Raw genomic sequence first — 21,073 nt, forward strand, 5'->3', positions numbered from 1 at the left:
AAAATACTTGAAACCATCCATTCCAACTCCCTTCACCAGGGCAAGAAAATCTAATCAAAGCCCTCCTGACAAAGAGCCATCCAGCCTTAGATATAGATAGATAGATATGATTCACGCACACGGAGATATAGTATCATAAATTTGAAAGGGACCCCTAAAGAAGGACTATGATATGTTGCATATTCCAGAGTAGGCAAACCAGACAATCTCCACATCCACGCTGACAAAGAAACAGCAAGAAGTGCTGTTTACCCACAAGCATAAAGAAATTGCATGTATTAGAAACCAACACTTTTTCATTACTTTTTTTTTTCAGATCACCAGGCTGGGCCACAGCAACACGTGGCAGGGGATGGCTACTATATACTAAAATAAGACTAAAAAACAAACATAAAAGCTAATCTACAGACCTCACTCTCTGTCTAATGGTTTTTTAGGTGATGATGATGATGATAATAATAATAATAATAATAATGATAATAATAATAATGATAATAATAATAACAATAGATTTTGTGATATGAAATCCAGCATATAGATCTCGTTTGCTGTGACATACTGTGCTTTTGTGTCAATAATAATAATAATAATAATAATAATAATAATAAGTACTTTATTTCTATACTGCCCTGTCTCCCCGAAAGGACTCAGGGCGGTTCACACACAAAAAAAGGCAAGCATTCAATGCCTCAGGTGAGTACAAATGTATCCAAATAATACACAATAAAGCACAGTAATAACAGTGAGAATTAAGCATTGTGATGAAAAATAAAACAAAATCCAGTAAGATATCGTTAACTAAAATGTTATGTAAAACATTACAACAAATACCCTAAAAGCAATTTGAAATACAGTTACATTAAAAATGGCTGGTGCCAGTTTTCATTTAGAATGTATTGCGGCAGCCACAATAGTTCTATCAAGATAACACTTTTCCGTTACATTTTCCCTTAATCTCTCTCTGTCTCTGTCTCTGTCTCTCTGTTTTTCTGGTTCACAGAGCTATGAATTTTGTTTTCTTGCTATTTGCTTAGTACAGGTTCGAAGGTTAGCCATTTATTCTGCTTATGAATCCACTAAACAGTTTTCCGATATTTAATTTGTAAACCAAGAAAAGGAAGATTTTTGAGGTTATCACTTGCCCAGATCTAGCCACCAAACTCTTTTTTGCTGCCTTAGCGCTCAAGTGTTGTGTTTCTTTCTTTCTAGATTTGGAAGAAACCTTGGCCTTCCTGGTTCCGCTGTAAGTTGGGCTCGCCCTAGTGCCCAGCTGCAGTCATGTCGAAGCTCAAGTGCTCGGAGTCGGTCCGGGTCGTGGTGCGATGCCGGCCAATGAACAGCAAGGAGAAAGCCGCTTCTTACGAGCAGATGGTGGAGGTGAACGTCAAATTGGGGCAGGTGTCAGTGAAGAACCCTAGGGGAACGTCCCACGAGTTGCCAAAGATGTTCACCTTTGATGCGGTCTACGACTGGAATTCCAAGCAGTTTGAACTCTATGACGAAACCTTCCGGCCGCTGGTGGACTCGGTGCTGCAAGGCTTCAACGGCACCATTTTTGCCTACGGGCAAACCGGGACGGGGAAAACCTACACGATGGAAGGCGTGCGAGGCGACCCCGAGAAGCGGGGGGTCATCCCCAATTCTTTCGACCACATCTTCACGCACATCTCTCGATCTCAGAACCAGCAGTATCTGGTAAGGGCTTCCTATTTGGAGATCTACCAAGAAGAAATCAGGGACTTGCTGTCGAAAGATCAGTCTAAGAGGCTGGAGCTGAAGGAGAGGCCGGACACGGGAGTGTACGTCAAAGACCTATCCTCTTTTGTCACAAAGAGCGTGAAGGAAATAGAGCACGTTATGAACGTGGGGAACCAGAACCGTTCGGTAGGGGCCACCAACATGAACGAACACAGCTCCCGCTCCCACGCCATTTTCGTCATCACTATTGAATGTAGCGAAGTTGGGCTTGATGGGGAGAACCACATACGTGTCGGGAAGCTTAACCTGGTGGACCTTGCGGGCAGCGAGCGCCAGTCTAAAACTGGAGCCCAAGGCGAGCGGTTGAAAGAAGCAACCAAGATCAACCTCTCCCTCTCTGCTCTGGGCAATGTCATCTCTGCCCTCGTCGATGGCAAAAGCACTCACATTCCCTATCGGGACTCGAAGCTAACCCGGCTCCTGCAGGATTCCTTGGGCGGCAACGCCAAGACGGTGATGGTGGCTAACATTGGCCCTGCCTCGTATAACGTGGATGAGACCCTCACCACCTTACGATATGCCAACCGCGCCAAAAATATCAAGAACAAACCAAGAGTGAATGAAGACCCCAAGGACGCGCTGCTGCGGGAGTTCCAGGAGGAAATTGCCCGGCTCAAGGCTCAGCTGGAGAGGCGGTCTGTCGGCAAGAGGAAGAAGAAAGACCAGAGGAGAGATGGAGGAGTTGGCGGGGAGGAGGAGGAGGACGACGAGGAGGACGGCGAAGATGGGGAGGAAGAGGGGGCCGACAAAGACGATTATTGGAGAAAGCAGCAGGAGAAGCTGGAGGTGGAGAAGAAGGCCATCCTCGAGGACCACAGCCTTGTCGCTGAGGAGAAGATGAGGCTCCTGAAGGAGAAAGAGAAGAAGATGGAAGACCTGAGACACGAGAAAGAAGCTGCTGAAAAACTAGGGGCCAAAATCAAGGTAGGAATTCTCTCGCTATAACAAAACTGGGGCAGGAGCACAGGAGAGAGCTAAAAGTTAGAAAGTACAGGCCATGTAGAGCAGTGGTTCTCAACCTGGGGTCCCCAGATGTTTTTGGCCTTCAACTTCCAGAAATCCTAACAGCTAGTAAACTGGCTGGGATTTCTGGCAGTTGTAGGCCAAAAACATCTGGGGACCCCAGGTTGAGAACCACGGATGTAGAGGGAACCCCGCGAATTCTGTATAGCTTTAGTTGTTTTGGTATTCTCCCAAGTTATTGGAAGGCAGAATGTAACATAGGCATGAGCCAACTTCGGCCCTACCTCCAGATGTTTTGTGCTTCAGTTCTCAACCATTCCTAACAGCCGGTTAGGTTGTCAGACTTCACAACCTCTGAGGATGCCTGCCATAGATGTGGGTGAAATGTCAGGGGAGAATGCATCTGGAACATGGCCATACAGCCTAGAAAACTCACAACAAAGCTGGTAGGAAGTTAGGACCAAAGTTCACCCTGTCAGGCCGAAGTTTGCCCATGCCTGATCTAATCATTCTAAAGCAGTGGTTCTCAACCTGGGGTCCCCAGATGTTTTTGGCCTTCAACTCCCAGGAATCCTGACAGCTGGTAAACTGGCTGGGATTTCTGGGAGTTGTAGGCAAAAAACATCTGGGGACCCCAGGTTGAGAACCACTGTTCTAAAGGCTTTGGAGAGTTGGTGCTTCATGGGATGAGACGGGCAGAATATAAATACTGTAAATAAATAAATAAATAAATATACTTTATTTTATGCTATTTTCTTATACCCTTTTGATGCAGTGTCCTGAAATCCTATTTGGAATGAAAGAGTAGTTTATAATTTTTAGAAATAATAGTGATAATGATGATGATGATGATAATAATAATAATGATGATAATAATCTTTATTTATACCCCACCACCATCTCCCCCAATGGGGACTCAGAGCAGCTTACAGGGGGCCAAGCCCGGACAACAAATTACAACACAAAAATACAAATTGCAATGAAATAAACAAAATAACAATAAAATATAAAATATCAAAGCATATAGACAGTATACACAGAGCATAGAAACCAAACATAATGACTAAGAGCGGGCCGCATGTACATAAAATGATTTTAAAAACTCAGGGTGAGATAAAGGGGCAGAACTGATTATAAGAGAGAACTCAGAGAGAGTCAAAGAAATAAACAAACCTTTGTAGAGTGGGGGGGGGGGGACGGACTCCTGGGGAAATAATGTTGAGGGAGCAATAGCATAGAATGATGTGACTACTCTCTGAAAGTGCAACGGCACAGCTAGGTCTTGAGACTCTTTTTAAAGGTTTCTAAAGTAGGAGCTTGCCTAATCTCTCCGGACAATGAGTTTCAGAGTCAGGGGGCCACAGAGGAAAAGGCTCTCTCCCTTGTACCCACAAGACGAGCCTGAGAAACTGGCAAGGGCGAAAGGAGGGCCTCCTTTCGCCCTTGGAAATGTGTAAAATGAATGAAATATGTCTGAAGAGATGCCACACAGCTCTGTAGCAGCTGAGTTAAAGAATCATAGAATAATTATGAAGCTTTGTAAGGTACGCAGTTCACAGTTCAGTCTGATCAGGATGAAGTGGCGGTCACTGACAAACTAATTGAGAAAATAAAACCTTTTGGAGGAAAATATGAAGCTGGTTTTGGTTGCAAAGATCCCTCAAACACACACACACCTTTCTGTTTTTCAGACGATGGAAAGCAAACTTCTCGTTGGAGGGAAAAACATTGTCGATCATACCAATGAGCAGCAGAAGATCTTGGAACAGAAGCGGCAAGAGATTGCTGAGCAGGTGAGATGGAGGCAGAAGGCTGCCTTTCTTGTCAAGGCATTGCTTTACAGCAGACATGGGCTAACTGTGGCCCTCCAGGTGTTTTGGACTTCAACTCCCACAATTCCTAACAGCCTACTGGCTGTTAGGAATTGTGGGAGTTGAAGTCCGAAACACCTGGAGGGCCACAGTTGGCCCATGCCTGTTTAGAGTGTGGAGAGAAGTTCCATGAAACTTGTTAACATCTTCAGTTGTTTTCCTGGGGATCAAAAATCCCGTGTTCACCTCTTTTCCATTTGGACAGAACCCTCTGGAAACTTTTTCAGGGCAACTGTTTTTGAAATGAATGGCTACAAGAAGGGTCAGACCACGTTTTGTCTATTTGAACCAATAGGTCAAATCAGCAATAAGTCCTTCCAGTGTTTCTCTCAGCACTGCACCCAGGACTGGAACCAATACTGGAATCTGAGGCTGCCAGTTTCTGTTGAGTTTTCAGGAAGAAATAATCCGTTGTAAACAATTGGAACAAATATGTGCAGCACTCTTGGCATTCTAATTCCCGCAATGGCCAACCAGGTGCTTTTCCAAGCAGGACAAGAAGGTTATTTCCTTCTCCCATTGTTTTTCTCTGTCTGTTGCTATTCAGACCTATTTCACTTTTGAACAACGTGGTTTAATTTACACATACTGCTCTTTTGTGGGTCCCTTTTAAGTGGAATGGTGATTGCGCCAAGGATGATACCAATAAGTTAGATTTTTTTTCATCCCATTTGCTTGATTTAAGTGTGAGGGGCTTGAATTCTATTTACGGACACTTTTTGAGCCATAAAAGTTAAGTAAAATACATACGACAGAAATCTTACGAAATTTAAAATATACAAATATGCAAACATTAAAACAGAATTAAATGTATACAATATTAAAATTCAGTTAAAATATTAAAACATATTCAAGAGTAATGTTGTTCATGATACTGTTGTTGTGGCTATTATTAATGTTATATTTATTTATACCCTGCTTTTTCTCTCAACAAAGGAGAATCAAAGCAGCTTACATTAAAAGCATTCCAATACAATTTAAAAACCTACAAATATACAAACATTAAAACAGAATGAAATATCAATGGCGTTTTAAGAATTCACAGTTAAAATCCATAAACACATATTAAAAACATATTCAAATAGTTCAATTCTTTGCCAGCAATCCCATTTTATCAATAGTAACTTCCTAGGGATTCCTGCAGAGAACACCCCTCTAGCGATCTCTTTATTATTATTATTATTATTATTATTATTATTATTATTATCTTTATTTGTACTCCGCTAGCATCTCCCGAAGGACTCGATGCGGCTTACATGGGCCGAGGCCTCAAAAACAACAACATAACAATACACATAACATTATAAAGCAAATCAAAAACATCAAGCAATAGACGATAAACAATACACCATAACACAATTAAAAACTAGGGCCGGGCCAACTGTAATGGGTACAGATTAAAAAGGTGCTGAGTATGACAGGTAACATGTAGGATTTTAGGGTAAGTGCAATGTGCTGACAATCTTAACTCTCTGATAAAGTGCTTCTGGGACATATTGCTGGAGTTTCCTATTCTGGAAAGGCACTCCGGAACAGCCTAAGAGCTTGAAGACCTGGCTGTTTCTTAAGATTGTGTGGTGCAATTGTGTGGTCAACATCTTGTTGAAGTTGGCCATAGGGTTGTGTTGGAGGACTTAAAGATTCTGCTGGACTAAGGAGATGTCCAGTGGTTAATTCTTCTTATCCTTTCTAAGAAAATTCTTTTCTGAGAATTGAGTCTTTTCATGCATTTATTTTAAAAAAGTATAAGTTGTTGTGTACAGTTGTATGGAAATGTGAAATACCTTTTGCGAATGGTAGATGTTCTCCTCACCATTCAGTTCTTGAAATGTAGCCCAGCAATGAATGAATTCCAGGCAAAGGCGATTTTAGGACTTTGACAGCTGGGGTTTTTGCAGCGTTTTTTGTCATTCCCTGCAGAAACGACGGGAACGAGAAATTCAACAGCAGATGGAAAGCCGGGATGAAGAGACACTAGAACTGAAAGAGACCTACAGCTCCTTGCAGCAGGAGGTGGACATTAAAACTAAAAAGCTGAAAAAGGTGAGCGGGGTCCTTAAAGATGGGCGGTATTAGCATAACTGGAACCAAGAGCTGGTTTACAATGCCTGGTGATGGAAATAACACTAATCGAAGCATAAGCAGGAGGGGATGCTCCTGCAAGAAGTTCACTTTGACGTGAATAGCAACTAGCAAGATGATGTGATAACACATAGAATCCTAGAATCTAACTTCTATCAGTTGGGAGAGACAATACTCAAAGCTTAATCATCAGATGGCTAATGCACAAAGATTAGTCATTGCTCTGCAAGTGGAGGGAGACGTGAGGCATCGCCAAAGCAAAGCCTCTGCTGGCTGCAGTATGGAACAGGGAAGACCTATAGAAAGCAGTGACATAGACATGCATGCATGCATGTTGTTGCATTTTGGTCACACAACAGCTCACAGGAGAGATAGAAGTGCAATAATTAATTTACATGCCCTAATGAACCTTGTCGCCTCCGGTAAATTGATGTTTTTGTTTGATGCTCTGTTTTATGTTAGAATTAATTTATTTGATATGTTTAATTTAAATTTATATGTTGGGTTATAATTTGATCTTGTATGTTCAGTTATTTTTGCTATTATGTTTAGGCATGGTAGGTTTGCCTTTTTGTGGTTGGAATCCGCCCTGAGTCCCTTCAGGGAGATAGGGTGGAATACAAATAAAGTTTTGTTTATTATTATTATTATTATTATTATTATTATTATTATTATTATTATAAACACAACAAGATGATTCCACAACAGACACTCTGCTGGTTTTTGTATTGAATCACACGTCGGACACTTACCAAGTATTATTATTATTATTATTATTATTATTATTATTGTTTGATACATAGCAAGATCAGTACACAGTAAACAAGATCACTCTGCTAGCTTTTATATTTCATCATACATTGGGCACTTCCCAAGTGTCTAAGACTATGTGATGTATTGGCGAATAATGTGTGAAGATCTCAGTAAGGTGGCCTTTTGCAGCTGACAGATGGTAATTTTGTCAGCACCGATTATTTTTAAGTGCAGGCCAAGGTCTTTAGGCACTGCACCCAGTGTGCCGATCACTACTGGGACAACCTTTACTGGCTTGTGCAAGAGTCTTTGCAATAATAATAATAATAATAATAATAATAATAATAATAAGGTTATGATGCAGGAAAACCCCAGAGTCCCATTCTGTATTTAACATTCCCCTAAGATGCAGTGCAGTGTGCAATTTCTTATGAGTGAGCAAAGCCAGTCTGAAACAATGGTTTGAGTGTAGGACTAAGAGAGAACACAGTCTGATTCGTCATGGAAAGCCACTGGGTTGGTTTGACACCTCTGAAGGTTTCAATGTCTGTAAGATGCCTTGAGCAACAGACTGGGGGGAAGGCATAGGTTAAGGATATAGTGTAGATAGGGCCTCATAGAATCCATTGGAAGTGACCCCCAGGACATCCAGGCCAACCACATCCTGCACCAAACCCCATTCTTCCCAGCAGGAAGACATAATACAAGCCCTCCCAACAGATGGGAGCCATTACAGCCTACCAGCTGTTAGGAATTGTGGGAGTTGAAGTCCAAAACACCTGGGGGGGGGGCAAAGTTTGCCCATCCCTGCTGTAAGAGAAGGCAAGGAAGGTGAATGTAGGAGTTTCAGAGAAAACCCAGATTGTGTGCTGGGAGATTCTTTTAGTGGATCTGTCGCACTCCAGAACAGAAACGATACCCTCTGACTTTAAAACACACCACACATTGAGTGAAAAACTAATCCTTTTTATTGAAGCTGAGTAAAATAGCCAGTAGAAAGGAATGCTTGTAAAAATAAGAAGATTTCAAAATGTAAAAGATCAGTAAAATGCAGTAATTCAAAGCAATGTCCACAAAAGATATAAAAAGAATCCAAGGGAATATTTATCCAGACAGGAATCAATGGGTTGCCAAGATAATCCAGAAGGTGCTAGACCACAGCAAAATGCTAAAAATCTCTATAAGAACAAGACCCCTTGAACAGGATTTCCAAGGCACATGAACATGATTTCCAAACGATGCCTGATCTAACAGGCTTTCCCTTGAAGCAAACCTTATATCCCAAAGCCCAAAAATTGGTTTCGTTTCCCCCCACTCTTGCCTCTTATCTGACGAAGCCTTTCGGAGTGACGTAAACATTGAGTTTGTTGTCAATCCTGGCTGAACTCTAGCCGCCTATTTTTCAACTCCCTTTCTGACTGCTCATTAAAATTTCCAGGTGTCAGATGGTTTTCCAAACTCAATCTTGAGAGCTGACAGAAAGAGGGAGTAAACCATCATCCTTAAGCCCAGCAGGAATATTCTCATGAGAAACTGCCCTTTGCACTGGGGCCTCTCTGGCATTGTCTGCATGAAAATCATTGACCAAACCATCTCTACCTTGCACCTCAGCCTCAGCACCATCATTTCCCTCATCATGTCCCACATCAAGAGCATCATGATCCTGAGCATCATGAAACACAAACACAGGCTGATTCCCTACAGGATCCTGTTTGGGAGTCACAAAAAGGAAGGCAGCAGATTTATTTGGCTGTTGCTTAGCAGAAGCATTCAAAGCAATTCCATTGTGCACCAGCCAGAGCTGTCATGCTCCCTACCGCTCTGTTTTTCCTCCTGCAGGGAAGGTAGCGCGGCCTTGCTCAGACGATGCTTGGCAAAGATTGCTTCTCGCCTCCTGAGCATCAGCAGCCAGCCTGGCAAGGTCTGGGCTTTTTGTGCCGTGTCCGCTAACTCTGCCCTTTCTCCCCTTCAGCTGTTTTCTAAGCTGCAGGCCGTGAAGGCGGAAATCCACGACCTTCAAGAAGAGCACATCAAAGAACGGCAAGAATTGGAGCAGACCCAGAATGAGCTCACACGGGAACTGAAGCTCAAGTAGGTTCCCTGCGGAAGCCCAGGGCTGGGAATGGGCTGCAGAGTATGCAGAATAGCGTTTTATATTCATTCTTTATAATCCTCCATATATTTTTAAAATGTTTTATTGCAGTTTATCTCTTGTTTTTTAAATAAATTTATTGTAAAGGGGTTTAATTGTTGGGTTGGTGTGAGTTTTCCAGGTTGTATGGCCATGTTCCAGCAGCATTCTCTCCAGACGTTTCGCCTGCATTTATGGCAGGCATCCTCAGAGGTTGTGAGGTCTGTTGGAAACTAGGCAAGTGGAATGTCCAGGGTGGGAGAAAGAACTCCTGTCTGCTTGAGATCAAGTGTGAATGTTGTAATGGATTGCTTTGATTATTATTGAATAGCCTTGCAGCTTCAAGGCTTGGCTGCTTCCTGCCTGGGGGAATCCTTTGTTGGGAAATGGTTAACTGGCTCTGATTGTTTCTTGTCTGGAATTCTCTTGTTTTTGAGTGTTGTTCTTTATAAACTGTCGTGGTTTTAGAGTTTTTAAAAATACTGGTAGCCAGATTTTGTTCATTTTCAAGTAAATGAAGAACAACACTCAAAAACAATGGAATTCCAGACAACAACACCTCCCAACAAAGGATTCCCCCAGGCAGGAAGCAGCCAAGCCTTGAAGATGCAAGACTATTGAGTGTTAAGGTGGCCAATTACACCATTCACACATATCTCAAGAGCACAAGAGTTCTTTCTCCCATCCTGGACATTCCACAAATATATACACCTCACTTGCCTAGTTTCCAACAGACCCCTCAACCTCTGCCATAGATGTAGGTGAAATGTCAGGAGAGAATGCTTCTGGAACATGGCCCTACAGCCCAAGAAACTCCGTGATTCTGGCTATGAAAGCCTTCGACAACAGTTTTAATTGTTTTTGAAGTTCCACTCCGGGATAATGGTGCCATAGAAACCCAACAAGCAAAATAAATGAACAAATAATGCAGCAGGATGACCATCCCTCTCTCTTGGCTGGAGGGTGTGGCCTTGACAGCTAACATAAGGGTTTATTCCCATGACCTTTTCTATAATTTTATCTTTCTCTTTGTCGTCCTTCACAGGCACCTGATCATTGAAAATTTTATTCCCTTGGAAGAGAAAAACAAGATCATGAACAGATCTTTCTTTGATGAGGAAGAAGACCAGTGGAAACTGCACCCCATCACACGCTTGGAGTGAGTTGTCCTTGCAACCTTAATTGTGGGATTTGCAGAGGTAGACTTTGGGTATATAGATTTTTTGTCTGTCCAACCCATTCCGAAAGTCTGTGAATAAATAAACAGGATGTTAAGTCCAAGTGTATCCCCATATTCTTCAAATGGTGACCTGGGAACCCTGTTGGGGCTGCTGGGTATCTATTCCTCCCTTCTTTTTTATGCTCTGCCCTTCTATTCTCTCTGTTGCTCAGTGTGTGAGAGACAGGACAATGAGTGGCTAGACCTCTGGCTTCAGTCGTGTGTAGCTTTTTATACACAGCAGCCTTCACACACGATGGCCTTCAACCTGGGGCTTCTCTTGCCAGAGCTTCTCACACTGTGGCCTTTCTCACACTGAGGTGAACTAACACTGAGGCTGTTGCACTCCAGGACAAGAAAAGCCCTCTGACGTTAAACACTACATCATTGAGTAGGGAAACAATCCTTTTATTGAATATAATTAAAAAAGCAGGAAAGTAAATAGCACTTTAAAGAAATAGGTAAATCCAATTAGGTAGGAAGATAAGTGGGAACAAAGTAGTCCAGAGTAATAGTCCAGCAAAGTCCATAAAAACAAAGTCAAAACTTGCCAAATAAAATGCGAGGAATCAGGAAACATGAATCCAAGGCATGAATATAAAAGCATAAAATCCAAGAATCAAAACCATGAAACAAAGGCACTTAAGACATGAATTTTCCAAGCAAAGCTTCCATGAAACAAGGACGGGATCTTGACTTGATTCCAAAAGATGCTTCATCTGACTACATATCCTGTATTTGGGACTTTTATCTCCTCGTTAGCTATGTGTCTAATGCTCAGAAATTGATTTCGCTTTAGCTGAGAATGTCTTATCCTTTTCTCTTGGATCCTGACAGAACGCCGAAGCCACTATTTGGCTCTCCTGTTTTGACTGATCTCTTCCCATCTATCTATTTGCTCATTAATTTCTGCGGCTGGGCCAGGTGCCGAGCTGTTTTCATGTTCCCTGTCATGGGAACTCTCTGGTAACAATTCAGAAAGCACACCATCATCCCCACACCCCTCAGGGACATTCTCATGGGAAACTACATTTTGAACAGGGATCTCCTGGTCATTCTCTGCATCAATATCACCGACCAAACCATTGCCATCTTGAAACTCATCTTGAAACTTATTGACAACACTCTCCACATCCAAAGCACCCTGATCCTGAAACACAATCACAGGCTGAGCTCCAACAGAGGCCTTCTCATACCAAGGCCTACTAACACGCTGAGGCCCTTCTCCCACAGAGATCTCTTACAGACTGAGAACTACCTCAGACTGAGAGCTACTAAGGTACAGGCACACCTGCTTATAGAACTACAGCTTTTGCTGAGTCGTTGCATCCATTTAGCTTCATGTAAGCCGCCCCAAGTCCCCTTGGGGAGATGGTGGTGGGATATAAATAAAGTATTATTATTATTATTATTATTATTATTATTACTATTATTAACCTTTTCAGCGCTTGAGTAACATTTTTGTAATTAAAAATACCTAGTTAATTTTTAATATTTCTGACAGCCCTCTCATTTTCATTTATGTGTTGTAAATAGGATGCAAACAAGACTCAGAGAGGTTGAAGTGGACTGTTTGCTGAGGGAGGGCTTATATTTTTTTTTCTTGTACTAGGAATCAGCAGATGATGAAGAGGCCGGTGTCCGCAGTGGGATACAAGAGGCCCTTGAGTCAACATGCTCGGATGTCCATGATGGTCCGCCCAGAGGCCCGGTACAGGGTGAGCCCAAGCTCAGAACGTTAGGTTACTTCTGATATTTGTTTTTGAGAGCAGTACGTGTGAAAAAGATCTTGGAGTCCTCGTGGACAACAAGTTAAACATGAGCCAACAATGTGATGCGGCAGCAAAAAAAACCAATGGGATTTTAGCCTGCATCAATAGGAGCATAGCGTCTAGATCTAGGGAAGTCATGCTACCCATGCTCTATTCCGCTTTGGTTAGACCACACCTGGAATACTGTGTCCAATTCTGGGCACCACAATTCAAGAGAGAGATTGACAAGCTGGAATGTGTCCAGAGGAGGTCGACTCAAATGATCAAGGGTCTGGAGAACAAGCCCTATGAGGAGCGGCTTAAAGAGCTGGGCATGTTTAGCCTGAAGAAGAGAAGGCTGAGAGGAGACATGACAGCCATGTATAAATATGTGAGAGGAAGTCATAGGGAGGAGGGAGCAAGCTTGTTTTCTGCTTCCTTGGAGACTAGGATGCAATGGAACAATGGATTCAAACATCTCCCTTTGGGGAGATGGTAGTGGGTTATAAATAAAGTGTATTATTATTATTATTATTATTATTATTATTATTATTAAGGAGATTCCATCTGAACATGAGGAAGAACTTCCTGACTATGAGGATCATTCAGCAATGGAACTCTCTGCCCCGGAGTGTAGTGGAGGCTCCTTCTTTGGAGGCTTTTCAACAGAGGCTGGATGGCCATCTGTCAGGGGTGCTCTGAATACAATATTCCTGCTTCTTGGCAGAATGGGGTTGGACTGGATGGCCCAGGAGGTCTCTTCCAACTCTAAGATTCTATCCACAAAAAATTATGACCCCTTGTGAGGAAAGAATCCACACTTTACTGAGAGTGGGTGCTTTTTTACAGAGCAGGATTATACTTCTTTAGATGGCTGCTTTTGTCATGGCTCGATTTAGGTTGTTAATAATGTTATTTACTTGTGCCATTGATTTTCTCTGCAACTCCTGCATTCATCTTCCTCGCCTTCCCTTACAGCCGGGATGGGCAAACTTTGGCCCTCCAGGTGTTTTGGACTTCAACTCCCACCATTCCTAACAGCCTCAGGCCCCTTCCTTTTCTCCCTCAGCCGCTTAAGCGGCTGAGGGGGAAAAGGAAGGGGCCTGAGGCTGTTAGGAATGGTGGGAGTTGAAGTCCAAAACACCTGGAGGGCCAAAGTTTCCCATTCTTGCCTTACAGCCTTGAATTACTGAGTGGAAACTCCTTAGGGCTGGGATTATGCATCTTGGGGACATTGTAAACAAGTAATAAAGCAGCTTACTTGTCCAAACTGTTGGGGTTCTGATGTTTCAGGCAGAAAACATTGTCCTGCTGGAGATGGACATGCCAAGCCGGACCACCCGAGACTACGAAGGGCCGGCCATCGCTCCCAAAGTCCAGGCTGCCCTCGAAGCCGCGCTGCAGGATGAGGATGAGATTCAAGTGGATGCTTCCTCTTTTGAGAGCACGTCAAACAAGAAGTCAAAATCCAGGTGAGCTCTGATTATTCTTCCTAAGGATAGGGAAGTCCAGACCCTGAAGGACAGAAGCTGTGAACCACTTAGAATGAGGGAATATTTTGATATACAGTTTTCCAATAACTTTTAGTACAGAGAAAACAAGCTTAGCACAATTCCCTTTTAATATTTTAATATTTGATATTTTACATTGTATTGTTTTTCAATTGTTGTGAGCGGCTTTGCATTTCAGTCACAGGGATTAAAGCAAGATAATAATGATAATGAAGAGAAGAAGTAGTATTAGTATTAGTGTGGCTCTTGAATGATGCAAGTTCACTTTCCTCTGCTGTGATAAATGTTGATCTGCAAATGTTGCTTGCATGCTTCATTTTCCCAACTGGATGACCCCCTGTGAGGGTCTTCCTCCAGGAGCCAACCAAGAATGGGCAACTTGGAAGTCCTTGAACAGACTCAGAAGTGGAATGGGCAGATCAAAAGACAACCTGGCAAATTGGCACAACCTTTATTTATCATGTCAGGAGCAAACAAAACAGTTGTATTGCATTTTTAACAAACAAACAAAACATAAAGTTTGCAAGCTTGGTAGTTGATTAAATGTCCTTTGAGCAGTATCTGGCCACTTGGAGTGCCTCTGGTGTTGCCGCAAGGAGGTCCTCCATTGTCCATGTGGCAGGGCTCAGGGTGCATTCCAGCAGGTGGTCAGTGGTCTTCTCCACACTCGCATGTCGTGGATTCCACTTTGGCACCTCGAGATGCAGAGCCAACCTTAAGAAATGGCACGACCTAAAAGAATCCCACACCTTGTGTGACTGTGAAGCAGAACAGACAACTCTGCGTCTGTATGCTTGTCCATTGTGCCCTGCCTCATGTACGGAGGAGGAATTGTTGGAGGCTACAGACAATGGCGTTGCTGTTGCCCATTTTTGGTCAAAAGATATTTAGCCGCCTGCAGACCTTCCATTTTTATCAGTTTTATACAAATGTATGCAATGCTTTTGATATGAAATAAATAAATGCTTCATTTTGGGACTCCCCAAAATAATCCCCTGCTAGTGTTTCCCAAAAGTGTTGCTTTTAAAAGATGGAATCACACATCTTCCCTTTTTTCTTCCCTCTTTTTGTCAGGCCGAAAACTGGAAGAAAATCTGGGGGCGCTTCCTCGAGCACCTCGGGCTCCCAGTTCTACCCGCAGTCCCGTGGGCTGGTCCCCAAGTAACGCCAGCAGTTCCTTCTTGAGGCCTGGCTAAACCTTTTGCCTTTCCAAACCTGAGGCAAGTAACCTTCGAAGCAGGACTCGGTAGCCAAACCTGCCAAAAGGATTCCTTTGGAGCAGAAGCGGGGCCCTCCTTGCTCTGGAACTGAACTGATTGGGGGCCACGCGGGGCGGGTTCAACGTGGACTTCTCTGCCCTGCACGACAGGATTTCTTTCCCCTGGCAACCTCTTTGAGGAAAAGAGACTGTAGTTAGGAAACCAGAAATGCATGAGGTACGTTAGTGTGTGTTAGAAGCAGCAAGAACCATGGCAGGAGGGCGGGCATTCCTCTCGCTGCATTTGCCTCCACCTCTTGCTTGCTCTTTGAGACTGGAGTTAAAGAACTGATGCCATGGGACTTCTTGATACTAAAGAAAAACCACAGATCTTTAGAGTGGTTGGGAAGTGACAAGAGGATTTACCCAGCCGTGGCAGACCATAACTGCTTCCCCACCCCTCTTCCCCTTTACACTGAAAGGATGGCACTATTTTCCCTGCTCTTTTTGAGGGTTGGGGGGTGGATGTCTAGGAAATGGGAAAGGAATGAGTTTGAAATGCATCACACCCCTAGTTAGACATGTTTCCTTTAGAAAAGCAGACCAAAGGAGGGCTTGGAAACACTGCTCTGTTTCCCTCCTCTAGAATAGAAGCAATAGAAACTTAATAGATTCTTTATCTGTTTACAAGGAATGGTCAGAGGTGTGGCAGATGGGACTCAGGACCAAGAAGGAGCCACGGGGCTAACAGTGAGCCTGTCTTCCAGTGGCCAGCTCCATGTTCACACTCTTCCTCTGCTCACCTCCCCACTTCTAATGTGACCAACCCACTTGGCACTTCTGCTTCAGAGTATATTCATTGCCTCTCCATGTCAGTGACTCTTTGAGACACGGTTCCGTTTTCCCTCAAGGAGGAAAAAGATTGACACGAAACAGTTATAGCATTCTAGCCATAGAATGTTGTTTTGGAAACAAGAGAGTGGTTTGAGACCAGAGTTGCCTCTTCTCCTTCTCATCCCGTCCTAAACGTGAAGATCTTTTGAGCCACGATTCCGCCCGGTAGGAAGGAGATGGGGTTTGGATTTGAGCAGAGCCTGAAGGGGAAAGGATTGGTCCACTTCTAGGGAACGAGGCTTGTTTGTGCTTTAGGGAGACCCCGAGCCTTCCCCGTTTCAGAGCCGCTCTCTCGAGTCAAGCAGGCTGCTCAGCACTGTCTGGAAGGCGAGATGCTGCTAAGCTGGGCAGAGCCAAAAGGCTGAAGGAAACATTCCCTGCGTCCCATTTTGCAGTTCTGTTGTAAGTTTCAAATGGTTGTATATTGAGAATTGAGTTGTTAATATTTTTGCGGGGAGCGGGTTGATGTTGACTGTTGTACTGTGAATACTATTTCCCCCCCACTGACTTCCTCTCTGAATGTTTTAACAGCCCTCCTCTTCCCAGGCCTTGCTGAGTAAGTGTGTGTTTATGAATGACGGAGAGAGTGTGTTCGATTTTGGAAATGCTCTTCCACGCATCTGGTCTCTGCTGTGTGTCCTTGTTACATATTCTCTGGAGTGAACAGAGTCCACGGTTTGCAACACTCCCTTGACTTAAGGACAACCCAAAAGGCATCTTGCTGGCAGGGTGCCTCAGGAAGCCAAGAGCCGCACAGACAACTCTGGAACAAGCCTGGCTGCTGCCTTTCAAAATACCATTTGGTGTGGTATTAAGAAGCAGGTATGCCTCCAAACATTGGTCAGTGCTGTTTCATTGCTTAGGCATTATTTTCCTTCTTCTCTTTTGGAGAAATTGCTTTTTCATTGGTTCTCACAGTATAAAATACCCTGTTATTCCTATCCACCTCAGTCCTGTTTAATTCCCTTTCCTTTATTAGGAAAAAGAAAAGGATGGTGTGGCTTTATGTATTGAGGTACTTGTCGTTGTGAATCCAAAGGCGGTGAGGTAGGCAAAGGTACATCTGTGTGTCCGTGGATTCTGTTATCCCATCTTGAGAAACAGGTTGGCGGCTATGTTTTAGTATGAATGGAAAAGGCAGATTGATGCCTTGCTTGCTTCCATAAACATGGAGAAATCTCTCAGTGAGGAGATGGAAGAGAAGCGGGAGCCAAAGGCTTCTTCCAATATAATTCGAGGGCTTCATGAAGGACCAAACTAAACTCAAACATTTACAGACTGGCCTTGATAAGTTGATGCATAAGCTTGCCTACGCTCGATGAGAACTGGAGTATCAGAGAGGCCTTTGAAGGCTTAGGAAAGGGTCTATACCAGTGGTTCTCAACCTGGGGTCCCCAGATGTTTTTTGGTCTTCAACTCCCAGAAATCCTAACAGCTGGTAAATTGGCAGGGATTTCTGGGAATTGTAGGCCAAAAACATCTGGGGACCCCAGGTTGAGAACCACTGGTCTATACAATGGGCCTTCTTGCAAGAGTGGACTCCCAATCTACTTGCCTTGACCTGTATAATTGGGTCTCCATTCCTTTTCCCAAGCTCAGAGCCAGATGCTTTATGATACTTAGTACAGAGCAGGTGAAGCATGAAACTGAGGAATGCTGTGTTGAAAATGTCACAGAATACGTCCCTCCGTGACAGCTGTGAAGACAGGTAGAAGTATACAGCAAGTCTTTCTTCTCATCCCTTAACACAGATGCGGTCACCAATATTCAGAACAATCACTGTTTAAAAACCCGTCTGTCCCCTGCTTATAGTAGTTGACTATGTTAGTTTAGGCTTCAAAAAGAAGCCTGGCGTCTCAAAACGTTATTTCGTTGGTAAACAACCCTGCAGGCAAGCTAGAGGAAAGCTAACAGGAGGGCCGCAATCCTGTGCTTGTATGATCCTGGCCAGTTTCTGTGGGTTTTCAGAAACCTTTGTGCTATAACAGGCATGGGGAAACTTTGGCCTTCCCTCCAGGTGTTTTGGACTTCAACTCCCACAATTCCTAACAGCCTACCGGCTGTTAGGAATTGTGGGAGTTGAAGTCCAAAACACCTGGAGGGAAGGCCAAAGTTTCCCCATGTCTGTGCTATAACTTGGTGGCTCATCTCTCAAGGCTGCTGATCCTGAGGTTGCCTGGCTCTTTGAACACACCTGAACTTGCCTGCACTATGTTTTGGTCTGTACATACGTAATAACCACGTCCATAGTTCTTTCTGTCCATCAAAGTGGCAGCTTGTCTCTGTAATCCCCCCTCTCTCTTGTCTAGGAATGTAAAAGTGCTCCTGAAGAAGTGTAATAAAATTGATTGGATTTATTATATGTAAAATACTAATAATAATAATTACAACAATAAAGACTCCTCCCTCCCCCCTTTCTTTGCAGTTGTATAACTTTACTGGTGTATTTGTCAGAGTATTGACGTTTGCCTGCGGAAGGATTGCTAGATCAGCAGACACTCTGTTTCAGAAATCAGGACTCTGCAAGCTTTTAGTTACAACAGAAAACTAAGTTTACTAAGTACATCTATACACGTCTATTCACAGCAAGCATCAGGCAGGAACTACAAAGCACAACACAACAGTTTCTGAACATCTGCTTATCTCATTTTCTGGCTGAGAGCAGATCCTCCCACTTCTTCCAAGCCAGGGAACACATTATCTCATTTCTGTCAAGGTTACTTTTCTCTGCCTCTCACAGTATTTCTAATACACAATTAAGCAGAATAGAATCCATCTTGAAATACATCTTAATCTATCTTGAATTACATAGAAACACATTGAAAAACACACATGCATAACTAAATAATCCTGACAGTATATACCTCAGGCATGGACAAACTTCAGCCTTCCCTTCAGATGTTTTGGAGTTCAACTCCCACTATTAATTAAAAAAAACTTACAAGTTTTTAATTTAATTTTCACACCTTCATGACATAAAGCAATGGTTCTCAATCTTCCTAATGCCACGACCCCTTGGTGACCCCCCAATCATAAAGTTTTCATTGCTGCTTCATAACTGTAATTTTACTACTGTTAATCATAATATAAATATCTGATACGCAGGATGTATTTTCATTCACTGGACCAAATTCGGCACAAATATCTGATACACCCAAATTTGAATACTGATAGAGTTGGAGGGGATTTATTTTGTCATTTGGGAGTTGTAGTTGCTGGGATTTACAATTCACCTACAATCAAAGAGCATTCTGAACTCTACCAATGAAGGAATTGAATCAAACATGGCACACAGAACTCCCATGACCAACAGAGAATACTGGAAGGGTTTGGTGGGCATTGACCTTGGGTTTGGGAGTTGTAGTTCACCTACATCTAGAGAGTACTGTGGATTCAGACAATGATGGATCTGGACCAAACTTGGCATGAATGCTCAATATGCCCAAATGTGAACACTGGTGGAGTTTGGGTAAAATAGACATTGACATTTGGGAGTTGTCATTGCTGGGATTCATAGTTAACCTACAATCAAACAGGATTCTGAACCACACCAATGATAGAATTGGGCCAAACTTAACACACAAGACCCCCATGACAAACATAAAACATTGTGTTTTCTAATGGTCTTTAGTGACCCCTTTAGCACCCCCTTGCGACCCCCCCCCCCAGGGGTCCCGGCCCCCAGGTTGAGAAACACTGACAAAGGAAAGGTAAAAAGGGGATGAAAAGATAATAAAAATGATACGCTGGTTACAGAGTTTTGTAAGTAAATCTATACAGGAGTCTATTGTGTCACCAAGGTATGAAGAGGGAGGGAACTATCATACATATTTTCTAACACAGTGTTTCTCAACCTGGGGGTCGGGACCCCTGGGGGGTTCATGAAGGGGTGTCAGAAAGGTCAACAAAGACCATCAGAAAACACATTATATTCTGTATTGCCAAAGGCTTTCATGGCCGGAATCACTTGGTTGTTGCAGGTTTTTCGGGTTGTATGGCCATGTTCTAGAAGCATTCTCTCCTGACGTTTCACCTGTATCTGTGGCAAGCATCCTCAGAGGTAGTGAGGTACCCACCTAAAATCTAAGAAATTTTGAATTGTGGATATGTTAGTATCAACTAAAAAGAATGGGATGGATAATATAAAACACAACCTCTGAAGATGCTTGCCACAGATGCAGACGAAACATCAGGAGAGAATGCTTCTAGAAGATGGCCATGTTGTTGTTGTTGTTGTTCATTCATTCAGCCCCTTCTGACTCTTCGTGACCACATGGACCAGCCCACATCAGAGCTCCCTGTCAGCCGTCACTACCCCCAGCTCCTTCAAGGTCAGTCCAGTCACTTCAAGGATCCCACCAATCCATCTTGCCCTTGGTCGGCCCCTCTTCCTTTTTCCTTCCATTTTCCCCAGTATCACTCTTCTCCGAATGCGCAAAACCACATATATATACACAAACACACATATATACACCCATATATGCACACACACACATAAAACACATACACAGAAATGGGGAAGGAAGAAGAGAACGAGGGAGAGAAGGAGAGCAGAAAGGAAAGAAAGAAGGGTAGAGAAGGAAGGATGGAAGGAGAGAAGGAAGGAAAGAAAGAATACAGAAGGCAGGAGGGAAGGAGAGAAGGAATGAAAGAAGGGTAGAGAAGGGAAGGAGGGAGAGAAAGAAGGAGGGAAGGAGAGAAGGAACAAAAGAAGGAAGGAAGGAAAGAAGGGTAGAGAAGGAAGGAGAGGAGGATGGAAAAAGGGGGGGAAGGAAAGAAGGGTAGAGGAGGAAAGAAGAAGAGAAGGAAGGAAAGAAGGGTACAGAAGGAAGGGTGGAGAGAAGGAAAGAAGGGTAGAGAAGGAAGGAAGGAAGGAGAGAAGGAAGGGTAGAGAAGGAAGGAGAAAAGGAGGGAAAAAGGAAGGAAGGAGAGAAGGAAAGAG

The 21,073-nt window shown here is 43.3% G+C and overlaps 1 protein-coding gene across 1 annotated transcript in view; it reads left to right on the top strand.

Moving 5' to 3' along the window:
- Positions 1-18,200, top strand: part of KIF3B (kinesin family member 3B) — a 45,971-nt gene extending 27,771 nt beyond the window's left edge. Inside the window, exons 2-9 of the mRNA XM_060771827.2 lie at positions 1,210-2,682; positions 4,413-4,514; positions 6,513-6,635; positions 9,400-9,518; positions 10,604-10,717; positions 12,390-12,495; positions 13,822-14,000; positions 15,114-18,200. Of these exons, the coding sequence (XP_060627810.2) occupies positions 1,279-2,682; positions 4,413-4,514; positions 6,513-6,635; positions 9,400-9,518; positions 10,604-10,717; positions 12,390-12,495; positions 13,822-14,000; positions 15,114-15,204 (2,238 nt within the window). The 5' untranslated portion in view covers positions 1,210-1,278 and the 3' untranslated portion in view covers positions 15,205-18,200. The remainder of the gene's footprint in view (positions 1-1,209; positions 2,683-4,412; positions 4,515-6,512; positions 6,636-9,399; positions 9,519-10,603; positions 10,718-12,389; positions 12,496-13,821; positions 14,001-15,113) is intronic.
- Positions 18,201-21,073: the final 2,873 nt, after the last annotated feature.

Source organism: Anolis sagrei, chromosome 4 (assembly GCF_037176765.1).
Source record: "Anolis sagrei isolate rAnoSag1 chromosome 4, rAnoSag1.mat, whole genome shotgun sequence".
Lineage (NCBI taxonomy): Eukaryota > Metazoa > Chordata > Lepidosauria > Squamata > Dactyloidae > Anolis > Anolis sagrei.